This window comes from Muntiacus reevesi, chromosome 2 (assembly GCF_963930625.1).
Source record: "Muntiacus reevesi chromosome 2, mMunRee1.1, whole genome shotgun sequence".
NCBI classification, from domain to species: Eukaryota; Metazoa; Chordata; class Mammalia; order Artiodactyla; family Cervidae; genus Muntiacus; species Muntiacus reevesi.
Genome location: NC_089250.1, coordinates 20,525,269 through 20,550,532, shown reverse-complemented (window position 1 = coordinate 20,550,532; position 25,264 = coordinate 20,525,269). Strand labels below are relative to the sequence as shown.

General features: G+C 35.9%; 1 protein-coding gene across 1 annotated transcript in view; it reads right to left on the bottom strand.

Annotated features, from left to right (window-relative positions):
• MALRD1 (MAM and LDL receptor class A domain containing 1) overlaps positions 1–25,264 on the bottom strand; it is a 512,511-nt gene that overhangs the window by 292,617 nt on the left and 194,630 nt on the right. Inside the window, exons 24-25 of the mRNA XM_065919555.1 lie at positions 23,998–24,211; positions 1,348–1,595 (exon numbers count right to left, since the gene is read on the bottom strand). Coding sequence (XP_065775627.1) covers positions 1,348–1,595; positions 23,998–24,211 — 462 coding nt within the window. The remainder of the gene's footprint in view (positions 1–1,347; positions 1,596–23,997; positions 24,212–25,264) is intronic.

The following is a 25,264-nucleotide window of genomic DNA, read 5'->3' as shown; positions in this document are numbered from 1 at the left end:
GAAAAGCTCCTAAGACAAGCTAAAGGTTTAACATGACCGGGCTGGGACAGTGGTAGGATGTGAAGGCTGGTCAGTATAAAACAGAGGAATAAACACCAGTAGTAAATATAGGTTCAGCTGGAGAGCCCATGAGCAAAGATTTAACAAGCCTCCTACTGGAGTTAAGACTCTGTGTGTTGTGGAAACAGATATACAAGAATATGACAATCTGAAGATAATAAAGATTTAAATCATTCCTCCCAGTTTGATTCTGTGATCAGCTAGCAACTTTCTGGATATAATTTGTTTTCTTTCCATTGTTGAGACATTGAGGAATACACCAGTCTGAATACATGTGTTCACAGCTTATGGAGACTGTATTTTTTGTCATAAAGGGCACATTTATCCACACATTAACCACTTATAAAAAGATGCCATGAAGTAATTTCTGAGTGCTTAATTTATATGTAAAGCTAAATTTAGCTCCCAGCCTAGCTGGCTCAAATCCCTTGGGGAATAAAAACAGACAATCACACAAATAGTAAAGGAAAGTGAAGGACCATGCAAATGCATAGTCATCATATGAAGATCCAAACAACTCTACTTATGTTTTTAACACTCTATAAACATTTTCTTCAAATTTCCACAGGATAATGGCCAAACCATTTTTTCCTAATCTAGAAATTCTACCTTTTAAAGGGTCAACTTCAGTCTTTAATTTTCTGTGAAGATGTCCAACCATTTTAGCATGGTGTCAACTATGACTAATATTAGCTCTTGGAAATATTTAACTATATGCTATTTCTCACTGTTTAATTCTCTTCCTTATGGTGAAATTCCCATAATTCCAATGAGTGCCAAGTTCCCTAAGTGGACACAACTGATATTTTACTTTGTTCTAGGTGGCTCAGACAGTAAAGAATCTGCCTGCAATGCAGAGACACATGTTCAACCCCTGGGCTGGGAAGATCCCCTGAAGAAGGAAACGGCAACTCAATCCAGTATTCTTGCCTGGAGAATTCCATGAACAGAGAAGTCTGGTGGGTTACAGTCCACGGGGTCGCAAAGAGTCAGACATGACTAAGTGACTAACACTTTCTTTCACTTTCACCCACAGTTGTGGATAATAACCATGACATTTTTCCAATGGATTCCAAGATTCCTTGTCTATGGAACTTATCCATAGGATAAATTCTTCCAACACTTCTAACAAACCTTCCCTTTCATCTTCACTTTCTGCCTCTCACAAAATTCCAAGTTGAGACCATTCAAACTCACTTTTTGGTTTGGTTCTGGCCATTCTGTTTTCTGTTTTTGACTCTATCAGAAGTTGCTTATAATATTTCTGTTTTAATTTTTTCTCCATACCTTACAGTTTTTGCTCCTCCTGCTTATGACTGGACTTGAAATTCTGGCTGCCCTCATGGGCTGCTGAGGGAACAAGCTCTTTATAAAGATGTAATGGCCAGATGAATTTCCCAAGGTGTGATCAGCTGCTGGCTCTGTGCCTGTAGCAGGGACGTTGCTCGCCTTCGGATTCCAGTCAAAGTCATCATCCTGCTCCTGCTCCCAGGAACAAAGATCAAACTCAAAATCACAGCGCCCACTGGAGGCACCTGGAAAACATTTTCCAATTCATGGTGAAGAGAAAAAGCAAATTAGCAGATAAAGCATGCAATCCAAAATCACATTTTATAAAGCACTCTCATGTCTAGGGACCTTTGAACTTGCTCCTCTCTCTGCCAGGATTCTTTCCCAAATGTCCACATGACCTGGCCACTCATTTCTATCAGATCTGTATTTGAATATCACCTTGTCAGTGGATCCTTATTTACTGGTGTATCTAAAATCTCCTATACTCAACTCTCTCCTGCTTCACTTCTTTATTTTTATTGTTGGCACTTTCCTAATATATTATATCTTTACCTATTTATTTTATTTTTTGGTCTTCCCTCACTCATCACTCAGCAGAATGCATGTTTCATGAAGGAGAGAATTTGCTCAGTTTTCTTCATTGTTATTTTCCCACTGCCTGGCAAAAAACTGTTTAATTTGCTGAATAAATAAATGAAATTTAAAAAAAACAAAAAATTATAGTAATCTTATGTAAGCTTTTATATAGAGAATGAATAAACAACAAGGTCCTATTGTATAGCATGAGGATTATATTCAATATTGTATGATAAACTATAATGGCAAAGAATACAAAAATAATGTGTATATATATGTATAAACTGAATCACCTTGCTGCACAGCCATAATTAACACAACGTTGTAAATCAACTATACTTCAATTAAAAAATACCAAAAAAATTACAGTAATCTTGCCACATCATGCAATATTCAAAACCTAACAATATTATCCTGACAGAAACATTAAAGTAGAATATTTTAGTTTGTTCCAAACAGATATGTAACAAACTAATGATGTACGTAAGTTTATTTCTTCACCAATCTGATCCCAGGGTCAAAATCCATGGGAAAATGTTAGTATTATACACACTTTCTCCTCCAAACCCCTATTTGATCAAAGTAACTTATTTCTTCTCTCTTCTCCTCTTTGCTTCTCAGCTCTTGGTAGGGAATTTAGGAAGTTCATTAACTTTCAACACAGTTTGGCATGGGAAATACTGCCTGAAGCAAAAATTACTAATCATCATAATTATTTTTTTAATGTCTACTCATCTTAGAGATCATAAAATTGTAAAGTGAAAAAAATAAGGTTAAAACTGCAATGATTTATTATAAAAAGTCACAGAAACTAAATCTGTTATTTAATACCAACTATCTCTCAGGCATTCTAAAAATATTTATTATGAACATTGCTTAAGTTTTTCTTTCATTTCCAGAACAGAAACAATTATTGAGTTCAACTATGTCCTTGTTGGTTTTCCGCCAAATCTATGCATCTCTGACAGCTGTTGCTCTTCAGTCACTCTCACGTCCAACTCTCCATGACCCCATGGGCTGCAGCACTCCAGGCTTCATTTCTTTTTTCTTCTCTTTTAAAATACAGGCTATCCTTTTTCTTCTTCTTCTTCTTCTGCTTTTTTTCTGGTTGCCCTAGAGTCTACATTATACATTTGCAACTAATCCAAGACAGCTTTTAAATAACACTATACCACTTCAAGGGTGATGCGAATAGCTTATAATAACAAAATAACCCTAATTCCTCATTTTCATTCCTTGTATTACTGCTGTCATTAATATCACAAAGATAAGCACACGTATTGGAGAAGGAAATGGCAACCCACTCCAGTATTCTTGTCTGGGAAATCCCATGGACAGAGGATCCTGGTGGGCTACATTCCATGGCGTCACAAAGAATCAGACACAACTTAGTGATTAAACAACAAAGTATATGTATATATACACACATACATATATATAGATATATACAAGAAATACATAAGCATATGTAATACATTGTTGCTTTTTATTATTTTGAACAAACCAACTGCTATAAGAAGAAAAAACGTTTTTTATTTTACCTTCACTTATTGCTCCTCTGATACTCCTTTCTTTATATAGCTCTGAATTTCAGATCATTTTTTTCTCTCTAAAAGTTATTTTAACATTTCTTGCAAGGTAAGTCTACTAGCAACAGATGCTCTTATTGTTTGTCTAGAAAGTCTATAGCTTCCTCATATTTAAAGGATAAATTCATAGATTACAGAATTCTACATCAGTTTTTCTTTTCCTTACAACACTTTAAATGTCATTTCACTTTCTTCTATCTTGCACTGTTTCTGCAGAGAAGTTGGATGTAATTTTTACCTTTATTTGTGTATAAGTAAGGTATTTTTCCCTCTGACTTCCTTCAGAAATTTTACTTTACCTTTGACTTTCCGTAGTGTTAAAAGTTAAGCCCATGTGTAGATTTTTTGGACATTTATCCAGAGTCTTATTTCCTGAGCTTCCTGTATCTGTGATTTTTATGTGCCATATGTATGGCAAACTTCTCAGTCAAGATTGCTTCAAACATTTCTTCTGTTCCTTTCTTTCTTTTCCTGTAGCTAATCCCATCAGTCACATCTTTGATAGTTGTCCCATAGTCCCCCAACATTCTGTTCTGTTTTTCTCAGTCTTCATTCACTTTGCTTTTCAGTTTGGGAGACTTCTATTAATATACCCTCTAGCTCAGATCTCTCCCCTCAGCCACATTTGGGAGACTTCTATTAATATACCCTCTAGCTCAGATCTCTCCCCTCAGCCACATTTGGGAGACTTCTATTAATATACCCTCTAGCTCAGATCTCTCCCCTCAGCCACATTCAGGCTACTATTCAGTCAATCAAGACACCATTTCTGTTACAGTGTTTTTGATCACCATCATTTCTTTTTGGTCCTTTTTAGGCCTTACATCTGTTCTTCTTGCATGCTATCTGTTTTACCTACTAGAGGCCTTAGAATATAAATCATCATTGTTTTAAATTCTTAGTCTGATAATCCCAACATCCCTGCCATGTCTAGTTGTGATGCTTGTTCTGTTTCTTCAGAGTGTATTTTTGCCTTTTAGTATGCCTAAGTAATTTTTTCTTGATAGCCAGACATGATGTACCAGGTAAAAGGAACTGCAGTAAGTAGGCCCTGAGATTCCCTGGTGGCTGAGATGGTAAAGAATCTGGCTGGGATCCCTCTGTCAGGAAGATCCCCTGGAGAAGGAAATGGCAACCCACTCCTGTGTTCTTGCCTGGAAAATCCCATGGGCAGAGTAGCCTGTCAGGCTACAGTCCATGGGGTTGCAAAGAGTCAGATATGCCTGAGTGACTTCACTTTTACAGAAGTAGGCCTTTAGTAACGTGGTGGTGAGTATGCGGGGAGGGAGAGTGTTCTATGGACCTATACTTGGGTCTGTTTTAGTGAACCTATGCCTCAGGACTGAACTTCACAAGTGTTCTCAGGATTTCCCCCTCACTCCTTAGGCAGAACAGGATTCCTAGAGGAAGCTAGCATTATTGCCCCTCCCCCTATCAGTTAAGCTCTGATAATACCCCAGCAATACAGGCTCTGGTTAACTAATAATAGCTTCCCCCAGTGACAGGACTTGTTAAGAAGAATCAAGTGCTTTGGTGAATTTCAAAACGGTTCCTTTATCCCTCCTCCTGCTGGAAGAAGGAGGGGATTCTTTTTTCTCCAATATGTAATGTGGGAACCTGGTTGAACTTCTGGAGATAAATCTCACAGTACTGGCCGAGGGGTGGGGGCACCTTATGGCTGTGTTCCCCTATAGTTTCTAACACTCAGGCTTGGCCACATTGAACCTCCAGCAACTCTTCAATATCATTCAGGTTTTCCTACCCTAGCAACTGATTTCTGAAGTGGCTACTGCTTGCAAGTCTCTGCTCTGATCAATTCTGACTCTCTGTACAGACTGTCTATCTTTCCAATCTTGAGGACAGCTTTTGTGCTATGTCCTCCCCTCTCTTATGGAAGCAAGTGAAGTGAAGTGATATTGTCACCCTGCTTATTTAACTTATATGCAGAGTACATCATGAGAAATGCTGGGCTGGAGGAAGCACAAGCTGGAATAAAGATTGCTGGGAGAAATATCAATAACCTCAGATATGCAGATGACACCACTCTTATGACAGAAAGCAAAGAACTTAAGAGCCTCTTGATGGAAGTGAGAGTGAAAGAATTGGCTTAAAACTCAACATTCAGAAAAGTAAGATCACGGCATCTGGCCCAATCACTTCATGGCAAATACATGGGGAAAGAGTGGAAACAGTGAGAGACTTTATTTCCTTGGGCTCCAAAATCACTGCAGATGGTGACTGCAGCCATGAAATTAAAAGACCTGTGCTCCTTAGAAGAAAAGTTATGACCAACCTAGACAGCATATTAAAAAGCAGAGACATTACTTTGCCAACAAAGGTCCATATAGTCAAAGCTATGGTTTTTCCAGTGGTCCTGTATAGATGTGAGAGTTGGACTATAAAGAAGGCTGAGTGCTGAAGAATCGATGCTTTTGAACTTTGGTGTTGGAGATTCTTGAGAATCCCTTGGACTGCAAGGAGATCCAACCAGTTCATCCCACAGGAAATCAGTCCTGAATATTCATTGGAAGGACTGATCTGAAGCTGAAACTCCAATACTTTGGCCTCCTGATGTGAAGAACTGACTCATGTGAAAAGACCCTGATGCTGGGAAAGATTGAAGGCAGGAGGAGAAGGGGACAGCAGAGGCTGAAATGGTTGGATGACATCACTGACTTAATGGACATGAGTTTAAGTAAACTCTGGGAGTTGGTGATGGACAGGGAGGCCTGGGGTGCTGCAGTCCATGGGGTCACAAAAAGTCGGACATGACTGAGTGATATGAACTGAAGTGAAGTGAAAGTTGCTCCATCGTGTTTGACTCTTTACAACACGATGGACTATACAGTCCATAGAATTCTCCAGACCAGAATACTGGGGTGGGTAGCCTTTCCCTTCGCCAGGAGATCTTCCCAACCCAAGGATGTAACCCAGGTTTCCCACATTGCAGGTGGATTCTTTACCAGCTGAGACACAAGGGAAGCCCAAGAATACTGGAATGGGTGGCTTATCCCTTCTCCAGGGGACCTTCCTGACCCAGGAATTGAACCGGGTCTCGTGCATTGCAGGCAGATTATTTACCAACTGAGCTACTGGGGAAGCCCTATGGATGCAACAATAATTGTTCATTTTCAGTCTGTTGAGACTTTTACTTTTAATTAAGACAATAGGTTGCTGGCAATTTCTGAGCTCCTCATATACAGAGCCAGATAGTGGGAATTACACCAACACCTTTTTACAATTCTGCTGCTAAATGTTAAAGAAGGCTGACACCGAAGAATTGATGCTTTTGAACTGTGGTGCTGCAGAAGACTCTTGAGAGTCCCTTGGACAGCAAAGAGATCAAACCAGTCAATTCTAAAGGAAATCAACTCTGAATATTCATTGGAAGGACTGATGCTGAAGCTGAAGCTCCAATACTTTGGTCACCTGATGCGAAGAGCCGACTTGTTGGAAAAGACCCTAATGCTGGGAAAAACTAAAGGCAGGAGAAGAAGGAGATGACAGATGGTTGGATGGCATCACCAACTCAATGGACATGAGCTTGAGCAAACTCCAGGAGACAGTGAAGGACAGGGAAGCTTGATGTGCTGCTGTTCATGGGGTCACAAGAGTCGGACACAACTGAGCAACTGAACAACAACAAAATAATAGGTTGTCAGCAATTTCTGAGCTCCTCACATACAGAACCAGATACTGGGAATACACAAACAGCCTTTTAAAATTCTTCCGGTAAATGCTAACACTAACAATGTTAGTAAAGATGTTATAAAACTGAGAATGTATTAGTAAGAGCAATATCTTATAAACATATGTTTAGGACACTTTTCACATTATTTAAAGTAAATTCACTTGCTGTAGCATAAAACCAATGAGTGATTAATTGGACAACAAGAAAATGTACTGTTTATAATTACTTGTCAACAGTACTTCTTTATTAAGTCGCATGTGAATATTACAAAGCGAAAGCGAAAATCTGTAAGATCATAATTATATGTAAGCTGATGTTCAAAACTAAAAATACTTGAGAAGAAGGTAAGTTGCAACATGTCAAGGTAATTTAGACAAGATTTTTCTCTTAAAGATAGCATATTTGAACAACTGCTCAAATAAATTTAGGTGATTTTATCAAAATGAGAGTAGGAATGATTCACTCCAAAACTCTCAGCAAAGAGGAGGGCAGGTCAATATCCTGGAAGAAGTCACTGAAATTCCTGGATGAATAATCTATTTTATTACATGGGATTCTTTAAGAACTTCCAAGGCATCTAAACTGTGTTTTTTCAGGGAATTCCCTGACAGTCCAGTGGTTACGGCTCAGTACTTTCATTGCTGGGGCCGTTCAATCCTGGTCAGGGAATAAGATCACACAAGCCACACAGCACAGTCAAAAAAATAAAACACATCTTAAAAAAAAAAAAAACTTTTTATTTATGGAAGTATTCTTACTGTTAACACAGGTCAGATAAAAGTTTTAGTTCAGAATACTAAAGTTCTCCCAGGTATTCTCTCCAAGGACTAGGAAGTAAATCTCACTAAAATAATAATGAACTCCAACGCACTGTCTTGTTTATAACCTGAACTCTTGTCTTGGTTAAGAATATAAATGAAGTAACTAATTCAGTTGCCCTTACATTAGAAAATTTAGCAACCCATGAGGACCAGATTTCCATATGGACAAGCGTCTAAAACTGCCACTTGTATAAAGAAATGATGTGCATTGCTAAAAGACAGATTTGTTTAAAAAAAAAAAATAAATAAAATACTGCTACATGAATCTCTATAATGTAAATCATATTTCTGCTTTTGATAGTTACTATAGGTTTGAAGATGTTTCCTTGGAAAGTTTAATTCTAAAATGTCGGTGGAGAAAACACAAGCAGGCCTAAAAGCAGTTTGAATTTCACATCACTATGGTAAGGAGGAGCAACTTATCCTTTCATTTTCTACTATTTCCCATCGGTGCCAGGTGAGACAAGCAACAAATAGCCTTCTGTGCAGATGCCAATTCCTGGCATTTCATGGGGCAATTAATGCCAGTGCCAGACAGGTGTGCCCTCAGAGGGAAAATGTTCATCTTTGTCTACAGCTGTGTCATCCATCAAACCAGTTTTCCCTTTCAAAATGCTATTATTTTTCCATGGGTCAATATCCTTAAAAGTGTAAAATATCAGTTTCATTTAAAATGTGCATAGTTTTGAAAGAACATGCCTTGTAAGATATTACCATCAAATCTCTAAAATTAAAATAGCATTATATTCATTTGTCCCTTTCATATACATTTTAATTATTCATTTTAAATTGAAGTATAGTTGCTGTACAGTATGTTACAGGTATACAATATAGTGATTCAAAAATTTCAAAGGTTATACTCCATTTATAGTTATTATAAAATATTGGGTATTTTCCATGTGTTGCATTATATATCCTTGGAGCTTATATTATACCTAGAAGTTTGTACTTCTCAATCCCTAACCCATATATTACCTATATTACCCCTCCCCTCCTGCCTCCTCTCCCTACTGGTAATAACTAGGTTGTTCTCTGTATCTTTGAGTCTGCTTCTTTTTTGTATTATTCACTAATTTGTTGTGTTTTTTAGAATTCACATGTAAGTTATATCATAGAGATTTGTCTTTCTCTGACTTATTTCATTTAGCATAATCCCACCAAGTCCATCCATATTGTTGCAAATGGCAAAATCTCATTCTTTTTGTGGCTGAGTAGTATTATAATGTATGTATGTGCACGCACACACACACATCTTCTTCATCCATTCATCTGTTGATGGAGACTTAGGTTGCTTCCATATCTTGGCAATTGTAAATAATGCTGCTATGAATATTGGGGTGCATGTATTCTTTTGAATGAATATTTATTGAGTACATTCTATCAATAAAGCACATTTAAGAAAATGGGAAACAGCCTGGAAACAGGGCTCTATTGAAGATATGTCCATATGTCCATCAGAAGATAACATCAGGGCCTGAGCATTTTCTTTATATGTATTATTACACTTAATTCCCACGTCTCTGTATAATAGTTATTATGCTTATTTTGGTCAAAGAGAAAGCTAGAATTCAGAGTTAAAGTACTTTGCTTAGTATTATCCAGTAAGTAGCAGAACTATGAATTTAAGAATGGTATGATACAACCCCTGACCCAGTATTCCCCATTATAATGAGGCACACAGTGGCTGGGGGTAGAGGCTGCAAAAAAAAATACAAATAATGCAGGGTAAGAAAACACATGTGTCTATAAGGAAATGCTCTAGGAGCTTTCTGCTCTAGGGTAGAGAGCTCCATGAGGAAGGCAGTCATCCAGTTTGGCTTGATTCTTCTTGAGGTGGCAAGACATCGTTCATCATTTCTTTAACTCTGTTCATCTGAATTATGAAAGTCCAACAGATATCAATTTGCTGCGCAAAGGAAGTACACTCTTCACAGTTGCCAAGAGACAGAATATGATCAATCTTATAAGTTATATCGCTCACTGAGAGATTTCAAAATACACTAGCATATTAAAAGCTCCATGAATTCCCACAATATAGAAACTCTATACAATGAAGTCTATTCCCAACTTATTTAACTAAGGAAACTTTTTACTTGCTTATTTAGAACTATGAACAACTTTAGAATGCTACACTGCTGATAATGCACAGAGCAAGGTTCACAAATCCTAATTAAGAACAAACCAGCTAGAAAAATGGTACAGATGAACCTATTTACAAAGCAGAAATAGAGATACAGATGTAGAGAACAAAAATATGGACAAAGCGGGGAAAAGAGGGGCCTGATGAGTTGGGATTGACCTATGTACACTACTATATATAAAATAGGTAACTAATGAGAACCTACTGCATAGCACAGGAAACTCTATTCAATGTTCTATGGTGACCTAAATGGGAAGGAAATCCAACAAAGGGGATATATGTATATATACAGCTGATTTGCTTTGCTGATGACACCATCCTTATGGCAGAAAGTGAAGAAGAACTAAAGAGCCTCTTGATGGAAGTGAAAGAGGAGAGTGAAAAAGTTGGCTTAAAGTTCAACATTCAGAAAACTAAGATTATGGTATCTGGTCCCATCACTTCATGGTAAATAGATGGGGAAAAAATGGAAACAGTGACAGATTTCATTTTTTTAGACTCCAAAATCACTGCAGATGTGGACTGCAGCCATGAAATTAAAAGACACTCCTTGGAGGAACTGTGACCAACCTAGACAGCATATTAAAAAGCAGAGATATTACTTTGCCAACAAAGGTCCGTTTAGTCAAAGCCATGATTTTTTAGTAGTCATTTATGGATGTCAGAGTTGGACTATAAAGAAAGCTGAGCACCAAAGAAGTAATGCTTTTGAACTGTGGTGTTAGAGAAGACTCTTGAGAGTCCCTTGGATTGCAAGGAGATCCAACCAGTCCATCCTAAAGGAAATCAGTCCTGAATATTCATTGGAAGGACAGATGCTGAAGCTGAAGCTCCAATACTTTGGCCATCTGATTTGAAGAACTGACTCACTGGAAAAGACCCTGATGCTGGGAGGGATTGAAGGCAGGAGAAGGGGACGACAGAGGATGAGATGGTTGGATGGCATCACCGACTTGATGGACATGAGTTTGAGTAAACTCTGGGAGTTGGTGGTGGACAGGGAAGTCTGGCGTGCTGCAGTCCATGGGGTCGCAAAGAGTCAGACAGGACTGAGCAACTGAACTGAACTGATAAAACTATACTGTAACAATTTTTTCAAAAAACTAGCAAAAAGCAAACTTAAAGATGTTAGTTTCCACCAGTTCTGAGTGGGGCACTTTCCTTGAAGAATTGTATTTGTTTCTTAGGGCTGCTGTAACAAAGTACAACAAGGGGGTGGTTTTAAACAACAGAAATTGACTCAGTTGCTCAAGTTAAAGATCTGAAATCAAGGTGTCAGCGGTACCGGGCCCTCTCTATTGGCTCTGGGGCGTATCCTTTCTTACGTCTTCGTCAGTACACAGGTAGTTAGTTACCGGCAATCTGAGCATGCCTTGTCCTGTGCACACCACTCCACTCACATGGCATTCACCCTGTGTGTTATCACATCATCTTCCCTCTAGGGGTCTCTGTTCCTATTTCTCTCTTATAGGGACAGCAATCACAGGGTTTGAGCCCACCTAATCCAGTATGACTTCATTTTAAGTCGCTACATCTGCACAGACTCTGTTTCCACATCAGGTCGCATTCATAGGTTCTAGTTGGAATTTAAAGGGAAACACTATACAACCTAATACGGAAATGTTTACAGGTTATAAAGCACATAACCATGTCATTGGAAAATAATCACAAATTGCTAAGACAGAAGATCTTAAAAGTTCTCCTCACACACACATACAAAATGAGTAGCTATGTATGGGATTGGATATTAAGTAGACTTAATTTGGTGATCATTTTGCAATATATACTTTATACTGAATCATTATGTTGGACACCTGAAACATAATATTATATGCTAATTATAATTCAATAAAAAGAAAATATAATTTGACGTTTCCGTATTTCATTTTATGTCCTACCATATTAAGCAGAATCACAAAGAGTACAAATAATATCAGTAATGGATATTCTTGACATGATCTTGATTTTACTGGGAGTATTTCCATTGTTTCCTTCTTTAATTTGATAGGCCATTTTAAACTTGCTAAAGGAACATCATTCTGTATATATTATAAGAAATGGTTGTTAAATTTCAGAGAATATTTTCAGCACCTATTAGTTAACTGTGACAGTTTTCAGTGACTTGGTTACATTAACAGTCTGCTACATTAAAACATTTTTAAAACGTAAGATTCTCATCTCAGAGTATATGGTTGTTACATTACTGAATTTAGTTTGCTGGTGTTTTAAGCTTTGCACATTTATATTCACAAGGAGGTTTAACTTTCGTTTTCTTTTCTAATTTCCAGAGTCTTCATTATCAGTGATGTATTAGCTTCATAAAATAAATTCTATCATTTCATATGGTTGGAATAGTTTCTTTGGGCATTATCAATTCATTAAAAACTCAGCAGTAACTATCCCAGGAGACAATATTGCAGGACATTTGTTGATAACTTTATTTGATAGTTAATGGTCTAGTCAGGTTTTCTGCTTCATTAGTTTGATTTTGGTCATTTTTCTGTGAAAAAACTAACCATTTCACTGACATTTTCAAACTAGCACAGTTATTAGTTTCCATATGCTTATTAACTTCCCTTAAGCAAACCTACATTTGTATGTGTTTTTCCTTTTTTTTTTTTTCATTTATTTTTATTAGTTGGAGGCTAATTACTTCACAATATTTCAGTGGGTTTTGCCATTCATTGACATGAATCAGCTGTGGATTTACATGTGTTCCCCATCCCGATCCCCCCTCCCACCTCCTTCTCCACCCCATCCCTCTGGGCCTTCCCAGTGAGCCTGCCCCAAGCACTTGTCTCATGCATCCAACCTGGGCTGGTGGTCTGTTTCACCATAGATAATATACATGTTTCGATGCTGTTCTCTCGAAACATCCCACCCTCACCTTCTCCCACAGAGTCCAAAAGTCTGTTCTGTACTTCTGCGTCTCTTCTTCTGCCCTGCATATAGGGCCATCGTTACCATCTTTCTAAATTCCATATATATGTGTTAGTATACTGTAATGTTCTTTATCTTTCTGGCTTACTTCACTCTGTATAATGGGCTCCAGTTTCATCCATCTCATTAGAACTGATTCAAATGAATTCTTTTTAAAGGCTGAGTAATATTCCATTGTGTATATGTACCACAGCTTTCTTATCCATTCGTCTGCTGATGGGCATCTAGGTTGCTTCCATGTCCTGGCTATTATAAACAGTGCTGCGATGAACATTGGGGTGCACGTGTCTCTTTCAGATCTGGATTCCTCAGTGTGTATGCCCAGAAGTGGGATTGCTGGGTCATATGGCAGTTCTATTTCCAGTTTTCAAGAAATCTCCACACTGTTCTCCATAGCAGCTGTACTAATTTGATTCCCACCAACAGTGTAAGGGGGTTCCCTCTTCTCCACACCCTCTCCAGCATTTATTGCTTGTAGATTTTTGGATAGCAGCCATCCTGACTGGCGTGTAATGGTACCTCATTGTGGTTTTGATTTGCATTTCTCTGATAATGAGCGATGTTGAGCATCTTTTCATGTATCTGTTAGCCATCTGTATGTCTTCTTTGGAGAAATGTCTGTTTAGTTCTTTGGCCCATTTTTTGATTGGGTCATTTATTTTTCTGGAATTGAACTTTAGGAATTGCTTGTATATTTTTGAGATTAATCCTTTGTCTGTTGCTTCATCTGCTATTATTTTCTCCCAATCTGAGGGCTGTCTTTTCACCTTGCTTATAGTTTCCTTTGTTGTGCAAAGGCTTTTAAGTTTAATTAGGTCCCATTTGTTTATTTTTGCTTTTATTTCCAATATTCTGGGAGGTGGGTCATAAAGGATCCTGCTGTGATTTATGTCGGAGAGTGTTTTGCCTATGTTCTCCTCTAGGAGTTTTATAGTTTCTGGTCTTACCTTTAGGTCTTTAATCCATTTTGAGTTTATTTTTGTGTATGGTGTTAGAAAGTGTTCTATTTCATTCTTATACAAGTGGTTGACCAGTTTTCCCAGCACCACTTGTTAAAGAGGTTGTCTTTTTACCATTGTATATCCTTGCCTCCTTTGTCAAAGATAAGGTGTCCATACGTTCGTGGATTTATCTCTGGGCTTTCTATTCTGTTCTGTTGATCTATATTTCTGTCTTTGTGCCAGTACCATACTGTCTTGATGACTGTGGCTTTGTAGTATAGTCTGAAGTCAGGCAGGTTGATTCCTCCAGTTCCATTCTTCTTTCTCAAGATTACTTTGGCTATTTGAAGTTTTTTGTATTTCCATACTAAATTGGTGCTTTGTCTACTTTTAAAAATTACATATTCTTGTATTTATCACTTGAATTGGTTTTGTTTCCAAGTTAGTATTTCTTTCTCTTGATTGTCTTAATATGATGCTATTCTTTGCAATATTTTACTTTGAAATAATTTCAAGCTTATAGAAAAGTTATAAGAATTGTATAAGTATTTTCTGTCTACTCTTTAACTTAATTCTCACATATCTGCATTTCCCCATTAGTTCTATCTATACACGCATATGCATATCTATATAAGAATTTTCAGAAAATCTGAAAATAACTTATAGATATAACATCACTTTATCAATATTTTCATGTGTCTTTCTCATAAACAAAGATGTTTTCTTACATAACCACAGAAAAATCACAAAGCCAGAAATTGTGACACTAATACTAATATCTAATGCACAGGTCATATTTCAATTTGTCAAGTATCCTGCCTAAGTCCTTTATAGTTATCTTTCTCCTTGGTTCAAAATTTAATCTAAGTTAGATCACACATTGTATTAAGTTGTCATGAACTTTTATTTTCTTATCTACAAGGGTTTTTCATCCTTTCTTTTTCTTCCTTTGCCCAGATATGTTCCATGAGGCCAGGCCAGTTATTTTAGCAAGTACTTGAATGTGGGTTTGTCGGAGGAATCCTGGTGATAAGATTCAGATTATGCATTTAAGCAGAAATACACATGAAGTTTCATTCAGCAATGAAATTAAAAGATGCCTGCTCATTGGAAGGAAAGCTATGACAAACCTAGACAGCGTATTAAAAAGCAAAGACATCACTTTGCTGACAAAGGTCCATATAGTCAAAGCTATGGTTTTCCCAGTAGTCATGTATGGATGTGAGAGTTGGACCATAAGAAGGCTGAGCACTGAAGAACTGATTCTTTCATGTTGTGATGTTGGAGAAGACTCTTAAGGGGCCCTTGGGCTGTAAGGAGATCAAACCAGTCAATCCTACAGGAAATCAATAGTGTACATTCATTGGAAGGACTGATGCTTAAGCACCAATACTTTGACTACCTGATGTGAAGACCAACTCATTGGAAAAGCCCCTGATGCTGGGAAAGATTGAAGGCAAAGGGTGGGGTGGCGGGCAGAGGATGAGATGGTCAGATAGCATCACCTACCCAATGGAAATGAATATAGCAAACTTGGGAAATAGTGGAGGACAGAGAAGCCTGGTGTGCTGCAGTCCACGGGGTGGCAAAGAATCAGACACTACTTAGTGACTGAACAAGTGTGAAGGATATATAATCTATTGATCTATATGATCAATACATACAATTTTAACTGTATAAATTGACTGAATTTTATATACCATCATGAATAGGTAAAAATAAAACTTTTAAATATAATTCTAATTGCAATCCTTTAAAAGTGAAATGCTTAGGTACAAATCTTATAAAATATGTATAGGACTTACAAGCTGATAACCACAAAACATGGGTTAAAGAAATCTAAGTCTTAATAATGGAGAGACAAATGGCTCTTGGTTTGGAACACTCATCCTATTAAAAGTCTTATTTCTCCCAAACTGATATATGTATTTAATAAAATTCTTATCAAAATTATTTCACTTTTGATAGATATATAGATGATTTTTTTAATGCAAAAGCAAAGCCAAAGAAACTGGGATAACTTATACTATTTAGTTGAACAAGAAAAATAACATAGAAGGACTTGCTCCACCTAATTTCAGGACTTATGATAAAGCTTTAGTTCCTAAGACCATGTGGCATTGATGATGGAACAGACACATGGATCAATGGAACAGAATAGAGAACTCAAAAATAGCTTCACACAAGTACAACCAGCTAATATTTGACATATGCAAATACAGTTACAGGAAGGGAGGTCAGTTTTGTTAATGGTGATGAAGCAACTGGATAACTATTTGCAAAAAATTAAAAACTTGTCCTAAATCTCACATCTTATATAAAAAACTAACAAAATGAAGCATACATTTAAATGTACAATACTATACTTTTAGAAAAATAAAATCTGGAATCTAAAACGCAGTGAATTGTTTTTACCATATCAAAAGCATGATCCCAAAAGGGAAAAATCAATAAAGTGGACTTCATCAAAACAAAACTGCTTACTCTTTCCCTGTAAGGAGATTGTAAAAACAATCAAAGCTTAGTGCCACTAAATGCCACACTATGTAATGTGCCAGTCATATCAGTCAAAGGACTTATATCTATAACATATGAACTCTGAAAACCCAGCAGTTTGAAAAAAATCTGCTTAGAAAATGGGGGACAAAGACATGAAGAAACATTTCACCAAAGACAACAGATGACAGAGAAACATGTGAGAAGATGTTTAACACCAGGAGCTACTAGGAAAAAGCAAATAAATATCATGATGGGATTCCATACCGATAGGAAGAGCAAAAATAAAATAGTTACAATACCAAATGCTCACAACAACGGTAGACAGATCTCTCATACATTACTGGTGGTTACATAAAATGGTATAACCACTCTGGAAAATGATACTAAGTGGAACTATGTACATTCCACATAGTGGAACATAAGTCAGCAATAAAAAAACAAATAAACAGACAACATCTTGGATGGCTCTCAAGGGGATTATGCTGAATGAAATAAAAAACAGTCTCCAAAGGTCACATGGTATATTTACACATGTACATAACTTTCTCAAGATGACAAACTATGAGGTAGAGAACAAAGTAGTGGTTTCCCAGGTTTGGAATGGTAAGAGTAAATATAACTGCAAAGAAAGACCTCAGGGGAGATTTCTGTGGAGATGGAAAAGTTTCATTACACAGATGATTACAGGAGTTTCCACATATAATAAAATGCCAGAGAACGAGACATACACATTAACCCAATGTCAGTTTCCTAGTCTTGATATTATATGTTACATAAACTGTAACCACTGAGGGAAACTGCATGAAGGCTAACAGAATTTCTCTGTAATACCTATGTAACTTTTCCTATTAATTCATTAATATTTCAAAGTTTAAATTTCAAAAAAGTTAATGATATCTGTCAATCATTATTGTGTTATATCAATAAGAAATTGTGATATGATATCCTTTCTATCACCTTATTTTGTTAAAATAGTGGGAATAAATTCTATAAATACTTTCCAAGCTGTTTCACAGACAAAACAATTGTTCTACAAAGAGTATATTGGTTTCCATACTAAAAAAATTGGGGGCATAAGGAATTTGGAAAAATTCCATTTATAGTATCAGCTTTTTGAAAATTCACACTGCAGGATCCAGAGAAACACCTCACATAGAAGTTTGTCTTCCCTGATGACTACCTGATTTCATAATTTGGAAAATATTATTCTAATGCATGTCACTTACAAAACTTGAGTTGGTGAGAGTGGGGATCAGTGTCAATAATTTTGGAAAGACAATGAGTTTCCTGAGCTCCAGTCACTTGACTACAGCCTGCAAATAATGAATTCCTGAAGCTTAAGATAGCTGATCCTTCACAGAAGGCCTGGTTTATTAACATTATGATACCTGACCTACTTTCTAACATAATCTCCCAAAGAAAACAAAAGCTATTCATAGTGCATGATAAATATACCAGTTGTTTTCAAGGTGATGTAAAGTTTATGAAAGTTCATGTTAGGAGTATATATTTATTAGATATAAATATATTAATTTATATTTATATATTATATATTTATATATTCTCTCCCACTTTTATCCATTCAAAAACGCTTTGTACTTACTCTAGTGCCCATTCACACTGTGAATGTTTAGGTACCTATTTCTCTAGCTAGACAAGAAGCTCAACAATTCTTCATGTAATATCTTAGTTTTCTTTGTTTTCACTCCAGGTCACTTATATTAATGTTAGAGATGCCCAGTGTTTATCAAATAAATAAATGAAAAGGAAATGTCCAACATGCAAGGCTAGGTCAGTGGTTTTCAGTGCTCATGATGGTGGACACTGCTGCACTCTCACAAAGGCAGTCTACACCTTTAAATTCATTTTAGACACAACTGAGCACAAATTCTGAAATGCTGAAAAGTTTTAGGTGAAGTACTGGATATGATGGAGACATAACATTCATAATATAACCTTGTGTGTGTTTGTGTGAATCATTCAGTCATGTCTGACTCTTTGTGACCCCATGGACTATAGTTCACCAGGCTTCTCTGTCCATGGAATTCTCCAGGGAAGAATACTGGAGTGGTCTGCTATTCCTTTGTCCAGGGCATCTTCCCGACCCAGGGTTTGAACCCAGGTCTCCTGCATTGCAGGCAGATTATCATCTGAGCCACCAGAGAAGCCCTAATATAACCTTACAGTGAGTAAAACATTATATATATATACACACACACATATATATATATATGTCATAGCATCAAACAGTAACCCCTTCTCCCTCCAAGATTCATCAGTTTACTTAAAAAGAGAGAGAATTCTGCTATAACAAATGAGAAAGAATGTTCAGGATGTAAATGAGTCAACTCAAAGGAACGATAACTGTTTAGGGGAATTACAGTTATACATTCACAGAAACCAAAGGAAATTGTTAGTGATGTGCTGATGATACAGAAAGGGCTGTGTTTTGGTTGTTGCTGGCTTTTAAAATATTCTTTAATTTTTTAAAAAATCATTCAAATACATTCAAATATCACTTGACTCAAACCCAGTTTTTTCATTCTTTATTTAAATGTTAATTTCTCAGTGAGAACTTCTCTGGTGGCGCTTAAAACTGTAACTGTCACTACAAGCATTTTCTTTCTCATTTTTCCCTATTTTACTTTTGTGCCAGAGCACTTATCCTTACGAATGTACTGTATTATTTTACTTACTCTGTTCTGTCTGTGTCCACCTGCACTACCACCATCCATAAAGCAAGTTCATGAGAGCAGGAAATTTGTCTGTACTTGTTCATAGCATTAATCCAAATAGCTAGAAGAAACCCTCACACATGACAGATACTCAATAAATATTTCTGAATAAATACACAAATGTTCATTCTTTAAAATTTCTTAAAATCGCCAATAAATTATATCAGGCAATTAAACATATATACAACCATTAAATCTTGACTAGAGTATGAATGAATCAATTAAATTCATTAAAAATACAGAATCACTTTCAATATTTAAAACATTAACTATTGCCCTTATACAAATCCTGATATATTTGTATATGTCAACAAAGAATAAAATCATAGCTCTCTCTTCTCACCAGAAAACTTTTTCAAATGTTTGTCTGTTTAAATGAGTGTTTCTCAAATTTTAGTGTGTGTGTGTGTATATATATGTATACATATATATATATATATATATTTGTTAAAATGCAGTTTATAATCTGTAAGTCTGGGGTGGAGCCTGAATTCTAACAAAAATGGTATTTGTGGACCAAAATTTGAGTAACTGAGTTTAGGGAAATTTTCAGCAGTGTTAAATTGCACATAAATGTAATATTAAAAAATGATATTTTTGAAAAGACTGCATTCAATAAGAAAAAATGTGTTTAAAAATATTGGTAATGAATTTAGTAAGGCTACTATAAAGTAACTGAGTCTAAGAGTTTGATTTACTGTTTTTCTCCAAGTGTCTAACACTTGGTCTTCTTTCACCAAGAGGGAACCCTAATGTAAACTATGGACTGTGGTGATAATGACAACTCCAGTGTAACAAGTCAGCCCTCTGGCAGGCAACGTGTTAGCCAAAGGGAGGCTGTGCATGTATGGGAGTTAGTTTTGCTGTGAACATACAAGTCCTTTAAAAAATAAATTCTATTGAAAATTTAAAAAGACAGCCTATGGAATGAGAAAAAAATATTTGAAAATCATATATTCAATAATGGCTTAATATCCAGAATATATAAGTAACTCCTACAACTCAACAACGAAAAAGTACACAATCCTATAAAGAAAAGCACAAAGGACTTCAATAGACATTTATCCAAAGAAGACATGCAAAGAGCCATTACTCACAAGAAAAGATGATTAAGACAGTTAGTAACTAGGGAAGGACAAATCAAAACCACAATAAGAGTCTGCTTCACACACATTAGGATGGCGATACTTTTAAAAAGGTGGGGAAGGGGAATAAGTATCAGTTAAGTCCCAGATCACCTTCAGGTTATAAGATAAACACTAGGGTTGTAACACACAGCATGATGACTACAGCTAGCACTGTTGTATGGCATATTTGAAATAAAGAGATTAGATCCTAAGAGTTCTCATTACAAGGAAACAAGGTGTTTTTCCTTTTTATTTTTTTTGTACCTATCCTAAGCTCCCTAATATTGCAATTTGCTCTCCATTTTTTATCTCCTTTAATTTACTCTATAGTTTCTCATACAAAATATATCCTTTACCACCTTCTGCCACCCTCTGTGATATACATACACACAGACACACACATTCTGTGTGACTTCTGCCTTCTCTACCTCTCTTGCTCATTCTTGATGGATTCTTGAAAATGTTATCAGTCTTTCCAAATTCTCTCTATCTGACATTTGTGGTCTATTCCATTAATTTGCATTGCAAGCTAATTAATTTCTAATGTAAGAATTTAAGTACATAAAATTTTCACTAAGCACTTCCTTATCTAAATACCACAGGTTTTTTATTGCATTACTGCTATTATTTATTTAAAACATATTCTAGCTTTTACTGTAATTTTTGGGGGGGAGCCATGGGTTATTAAACATGTCATCTAAGTAACAGGGATTTTTCTAGCTTTTGCCTTAGAACTGATTTCCAGACTAATTCAAAGGATTAATCCATGTCACTTTAATTCACTTAAAATTACTGACATTTATTTAGTGTTTAATAATTTTGTATGTACTTGAAATAGATGTCTGCAGTTAGAAATACACATTATTAATACAAGTGCCCATTAAGTTCAGATTATTAAATAACTATGCTGGTCAAATATCCTGTATCTTTGCTAATCACAGTTCAGAATTAAATTATTTTGAGTTTCCCTGAGACACTCTTAGTTGCATACCAACAATAAATATGTTAATTGGAATATATAGGAAAAGGAGCCTCTATACCAATGGGAAAAAAAATGTTTAAGATTTCAGATTTCTCAGATACACAAATCATTTTCTTTTTGACTATGTCCTGTATTTTATATCATAAAATAAAAAGTAATATTTCAATTTTCAGCCAAATTTTGCTTTCTGAGCCTATATTGCTCTACAGAAAATTAAAGCCACAGATACTTTGTTTTATAAAGGATTATTTTATTTTCCTCTGTCAGAAATAGTCTACATCTTTAAAAAATAGCTCAGTTTTTTTTTTTTTTCTATTCTTAGGTGGTATATTTATACCAAAAGATATTTTAGAAGTTTTATTAGAGTTGTGATATTTGTTCAGCCTTTACTTAGCATCTCAAAAAGTAAATAAATAAAAAGAAAGAAACAAAAGAAGCACACACAAGTTCCAAAGATCATGAAACTTAAGGTTAAATTCCTGGTTGGTTGTCAGCCAAACTTCTGAAATCAGTTGCTATGGTGATTTTTTTTAAAGCTTTTCTTCCTATTCTTCTGGGTCTAATTAAAGCATCAAAGTTTATAGTATATGGAGGAAAAATAACAGCACTAATTATTCACACAGCAGGTTCTAGCCACTTGTAATTAAAACATTTAAAACCATTAATATAGGAATACAATTGAAGTTTTTAAATACATAATAAAATAAGCAGTGCTATATAAAAAGAAATCATGTTCATGTAATAAGATTCAATGTTGAAATGTGGATTTTTTGGTGTTTTTTTTTAAGGTTTGCTATAACTTGTTGGTTATTTTTTCTAAGGAGATGAAAAAATATTCTTCTTATGTAATATCAGGAACTAATTCACCTTTCTACTCCAGTATTACTGATATCATAGCCCATTCAAATCATAGAGAGACTGGGAAATTAGTTCACCAAAAAGCACCTTCTGATAGAACTTTCCCTCCAAAGGCTTGTAATGATTTTTGTCTTTAGTTTTCCATACAAAAGAGCTACCAAGACAACAAATTTCAGTGCATTTCTCTGACCCTCCCAGTATATCAGTATCCCCTTCCAAACACAGATAGAAGATACCTAGAAATATTCAAAACAGTATTATCTAAACACAAAGAGTAAAATTCAGCAAGAAATAAAATGTTACTGTAAACGCTGAAAAAATGCATTAAATCATACCTTGGGAAAGATATAAATTGGCAACATTGCAAATAAAATTCAAGAACATAATATCTGTTCTGTATGACTGATAACCTAACAAATTTGTGAGATACTCATATGAAAATGACAGTGAAGGAAATGGAAAAGCATTCAATGCAGAAAATGACTAAAATGCAGCAAACAATATTCATAAGATACAGATAAATATTAATTAAGAATATAAGATTAGCCAAACAGTTTTGCTTGGTTTCTATAATAGTAACAATGGATATTATAAAACATAATCCACAACTGAGGAAACAGTTATCAGATAGAAACAAGATTTCCACATCTATAAGATCTTTGGTTTTCCTAAGATTCAGCTGTACATAGAGGTGGTAAGGTATTATAGCTTTGGCAAAGCAGTGAATCATAAACCAAAGTACCCGGAAACTTGGATCAACTCTGACAGTGCCAATTTTATGAAATTTGACCTAATCTCAGCCATTCTTGTCAGCAGCTTTATCCATGGAAATCACTAATAATTAATACCTTTCTCCCTTACCCCTTGGGTTTCTGTGACGATCAATTGGAGATTAACAGATAAAATGGCTTTAAAAGTTGAAAGTTCTAAATAAACATGAGCTCTTACTATACTGAAGTTGTTCTTGTGATTCCAGATTTGGCTTCAAGAGGCAAAAAATTAAAAAAGATCAAACTGTAACATGCTAGCCCTGAAATTATTACTAGTAATAGTGGAATAATTTGTCAGCTTTCATTTTGACAATTTGTATTGCCCTCATTTGCAATGAAATGAGGCAACAATGGACTGTTGCACCATTTCACGGACTTCCCTGGATGAGCACATATGGCCCATTTAGCTAAGGATGGTTTAATAGGTGCTGTTTATTACAAGTTGATCTCTTACAACAATATTACACAGCTGATATATATTTCCCTTAGGAGATAATTTTATATATTATCTGGATATTGTTTTTTTTTTTTAATCCACTTCTCCCAGATCATAATTGACGCAAGAGAAAGACAATTCCCAGAAATACATCAAAACATCAAGGCTCATCAACCCTGCATGAGTTGGCTTTGATGGATGCTTGGCTTGTCTTCTTCTCCAAAATTTATTTCATGTAGAAAATACTTGTTTCAATTCAGTTTGTCTTTGAAGACATCTGTTTTCCAGTTAACCTCCAATTCTTCAGACACTAACACAAAGTCAGTGACTAGTTTCAAATGACTTAAGTTTTTAAATGACTTAAGTAAATTAAGTATTGCATTCAGAATCATTAAAATGTATCTGAATGGTTAAACCACCTTACTTGCTTAGGCTTCTCCAATTATATACACTCTGTATTTTTCATCAATGAACCCATGGCAGGGAGGGAGGCTGTAGAGATAAAGAGGACAAGAAGGAAACAGAGCATGTGTACTCACCGCAGATGGAAGGAGTCTCATCTGAATTATCAGCACAGTCATTCACAAAATCACATAGCTTGTCCTCGGCAATGCAGTGCTTGTTAGCGCACGTGAATTCTTGAGCAGTACATGTTCTGTCTGCGCTTAGAGGTGGGGAACAATCTTGAAAGGAAATATCATCCACTGCTACATCTCCTATGTAACTGATACCACGTTTTGCCCTGAAGATAATCTTTAAAAGAAAAAAAAAAAAACAACAATTAAAAAAAAGAACCAGCATCAGTAGACTCATTCATCAAGAATTCAATACTTGGGAGACTGGGATCAACGTACATAGACTATCGAAGTTGTTTAGTTGTTAAGTCATGTTGACTCTTTTGCTACCCCATGGACTCTAGCCCTCCAGGCTTCTCCATCCATGGGAGTTCTCAGGCAAAAATACTGGAGTGGGAAGCCATTTCTTTCTCCAGGAGATCTTCCCAACTCAGGGGTCAAACCCATGTCTCCTGCAATGGCAGGCAGATTTTTTTACCACTGAGCCACCTGGGCTTGGACACACTTTTGATGCTATGTATAAAATAGATAACTAATGCAAATCTGCTGTATAGCACAGGGAATTCTACTCAGTGCTCTGCGATGACCTAAATAGGAAGAAAATCCGAAACTGAGGGAATATATATACATACATAGAGCTGATTCACTTTGCTTTATGGTAGGAACTAACACAGCGTTGTAAAGCAATATACTCCAATAAAAATTGTTTAAAATTTAAAAATAGAATTCAAAACCTGGGCAAACAGTAAATACAGTACAGAACACAAGGCTTGAATCTGATAAAAATGATCCTACAATTCGTATGATGAAACTGATCCAGGAAGTTGGAGGGATATTGAAGATCTGTACCATTCTCAAGACACAAGAATGTGTGAGTAGCAACACTATTGCCTCTTGTCTAGATTTTTGAACATGGGGCCTAAGAAACTGGCAGGAGTCACCTATCACTGCTGCCTCTGTAAATCTCAGGGCCAAAAACAAGACCTGGGCACTTGAGAGCCTCAACGAACATAGAAGTAGGAGGCCAGTCAGGTGACAGGATGTACCTAGAGACAGAAGATACAAGCATACTTTTCTTTTTTATTTTATCCACTCCTTACCATTTTTCTGATCTATTCAATTCAACTAGTGTTTATCAAAAACATACCAAACCTCAAAACTATGAATTTTTTTTAAAACTGGTCACCTCTTTGGACTTGAAATAATTGTGATTTGCCTTTGATTAATGCAA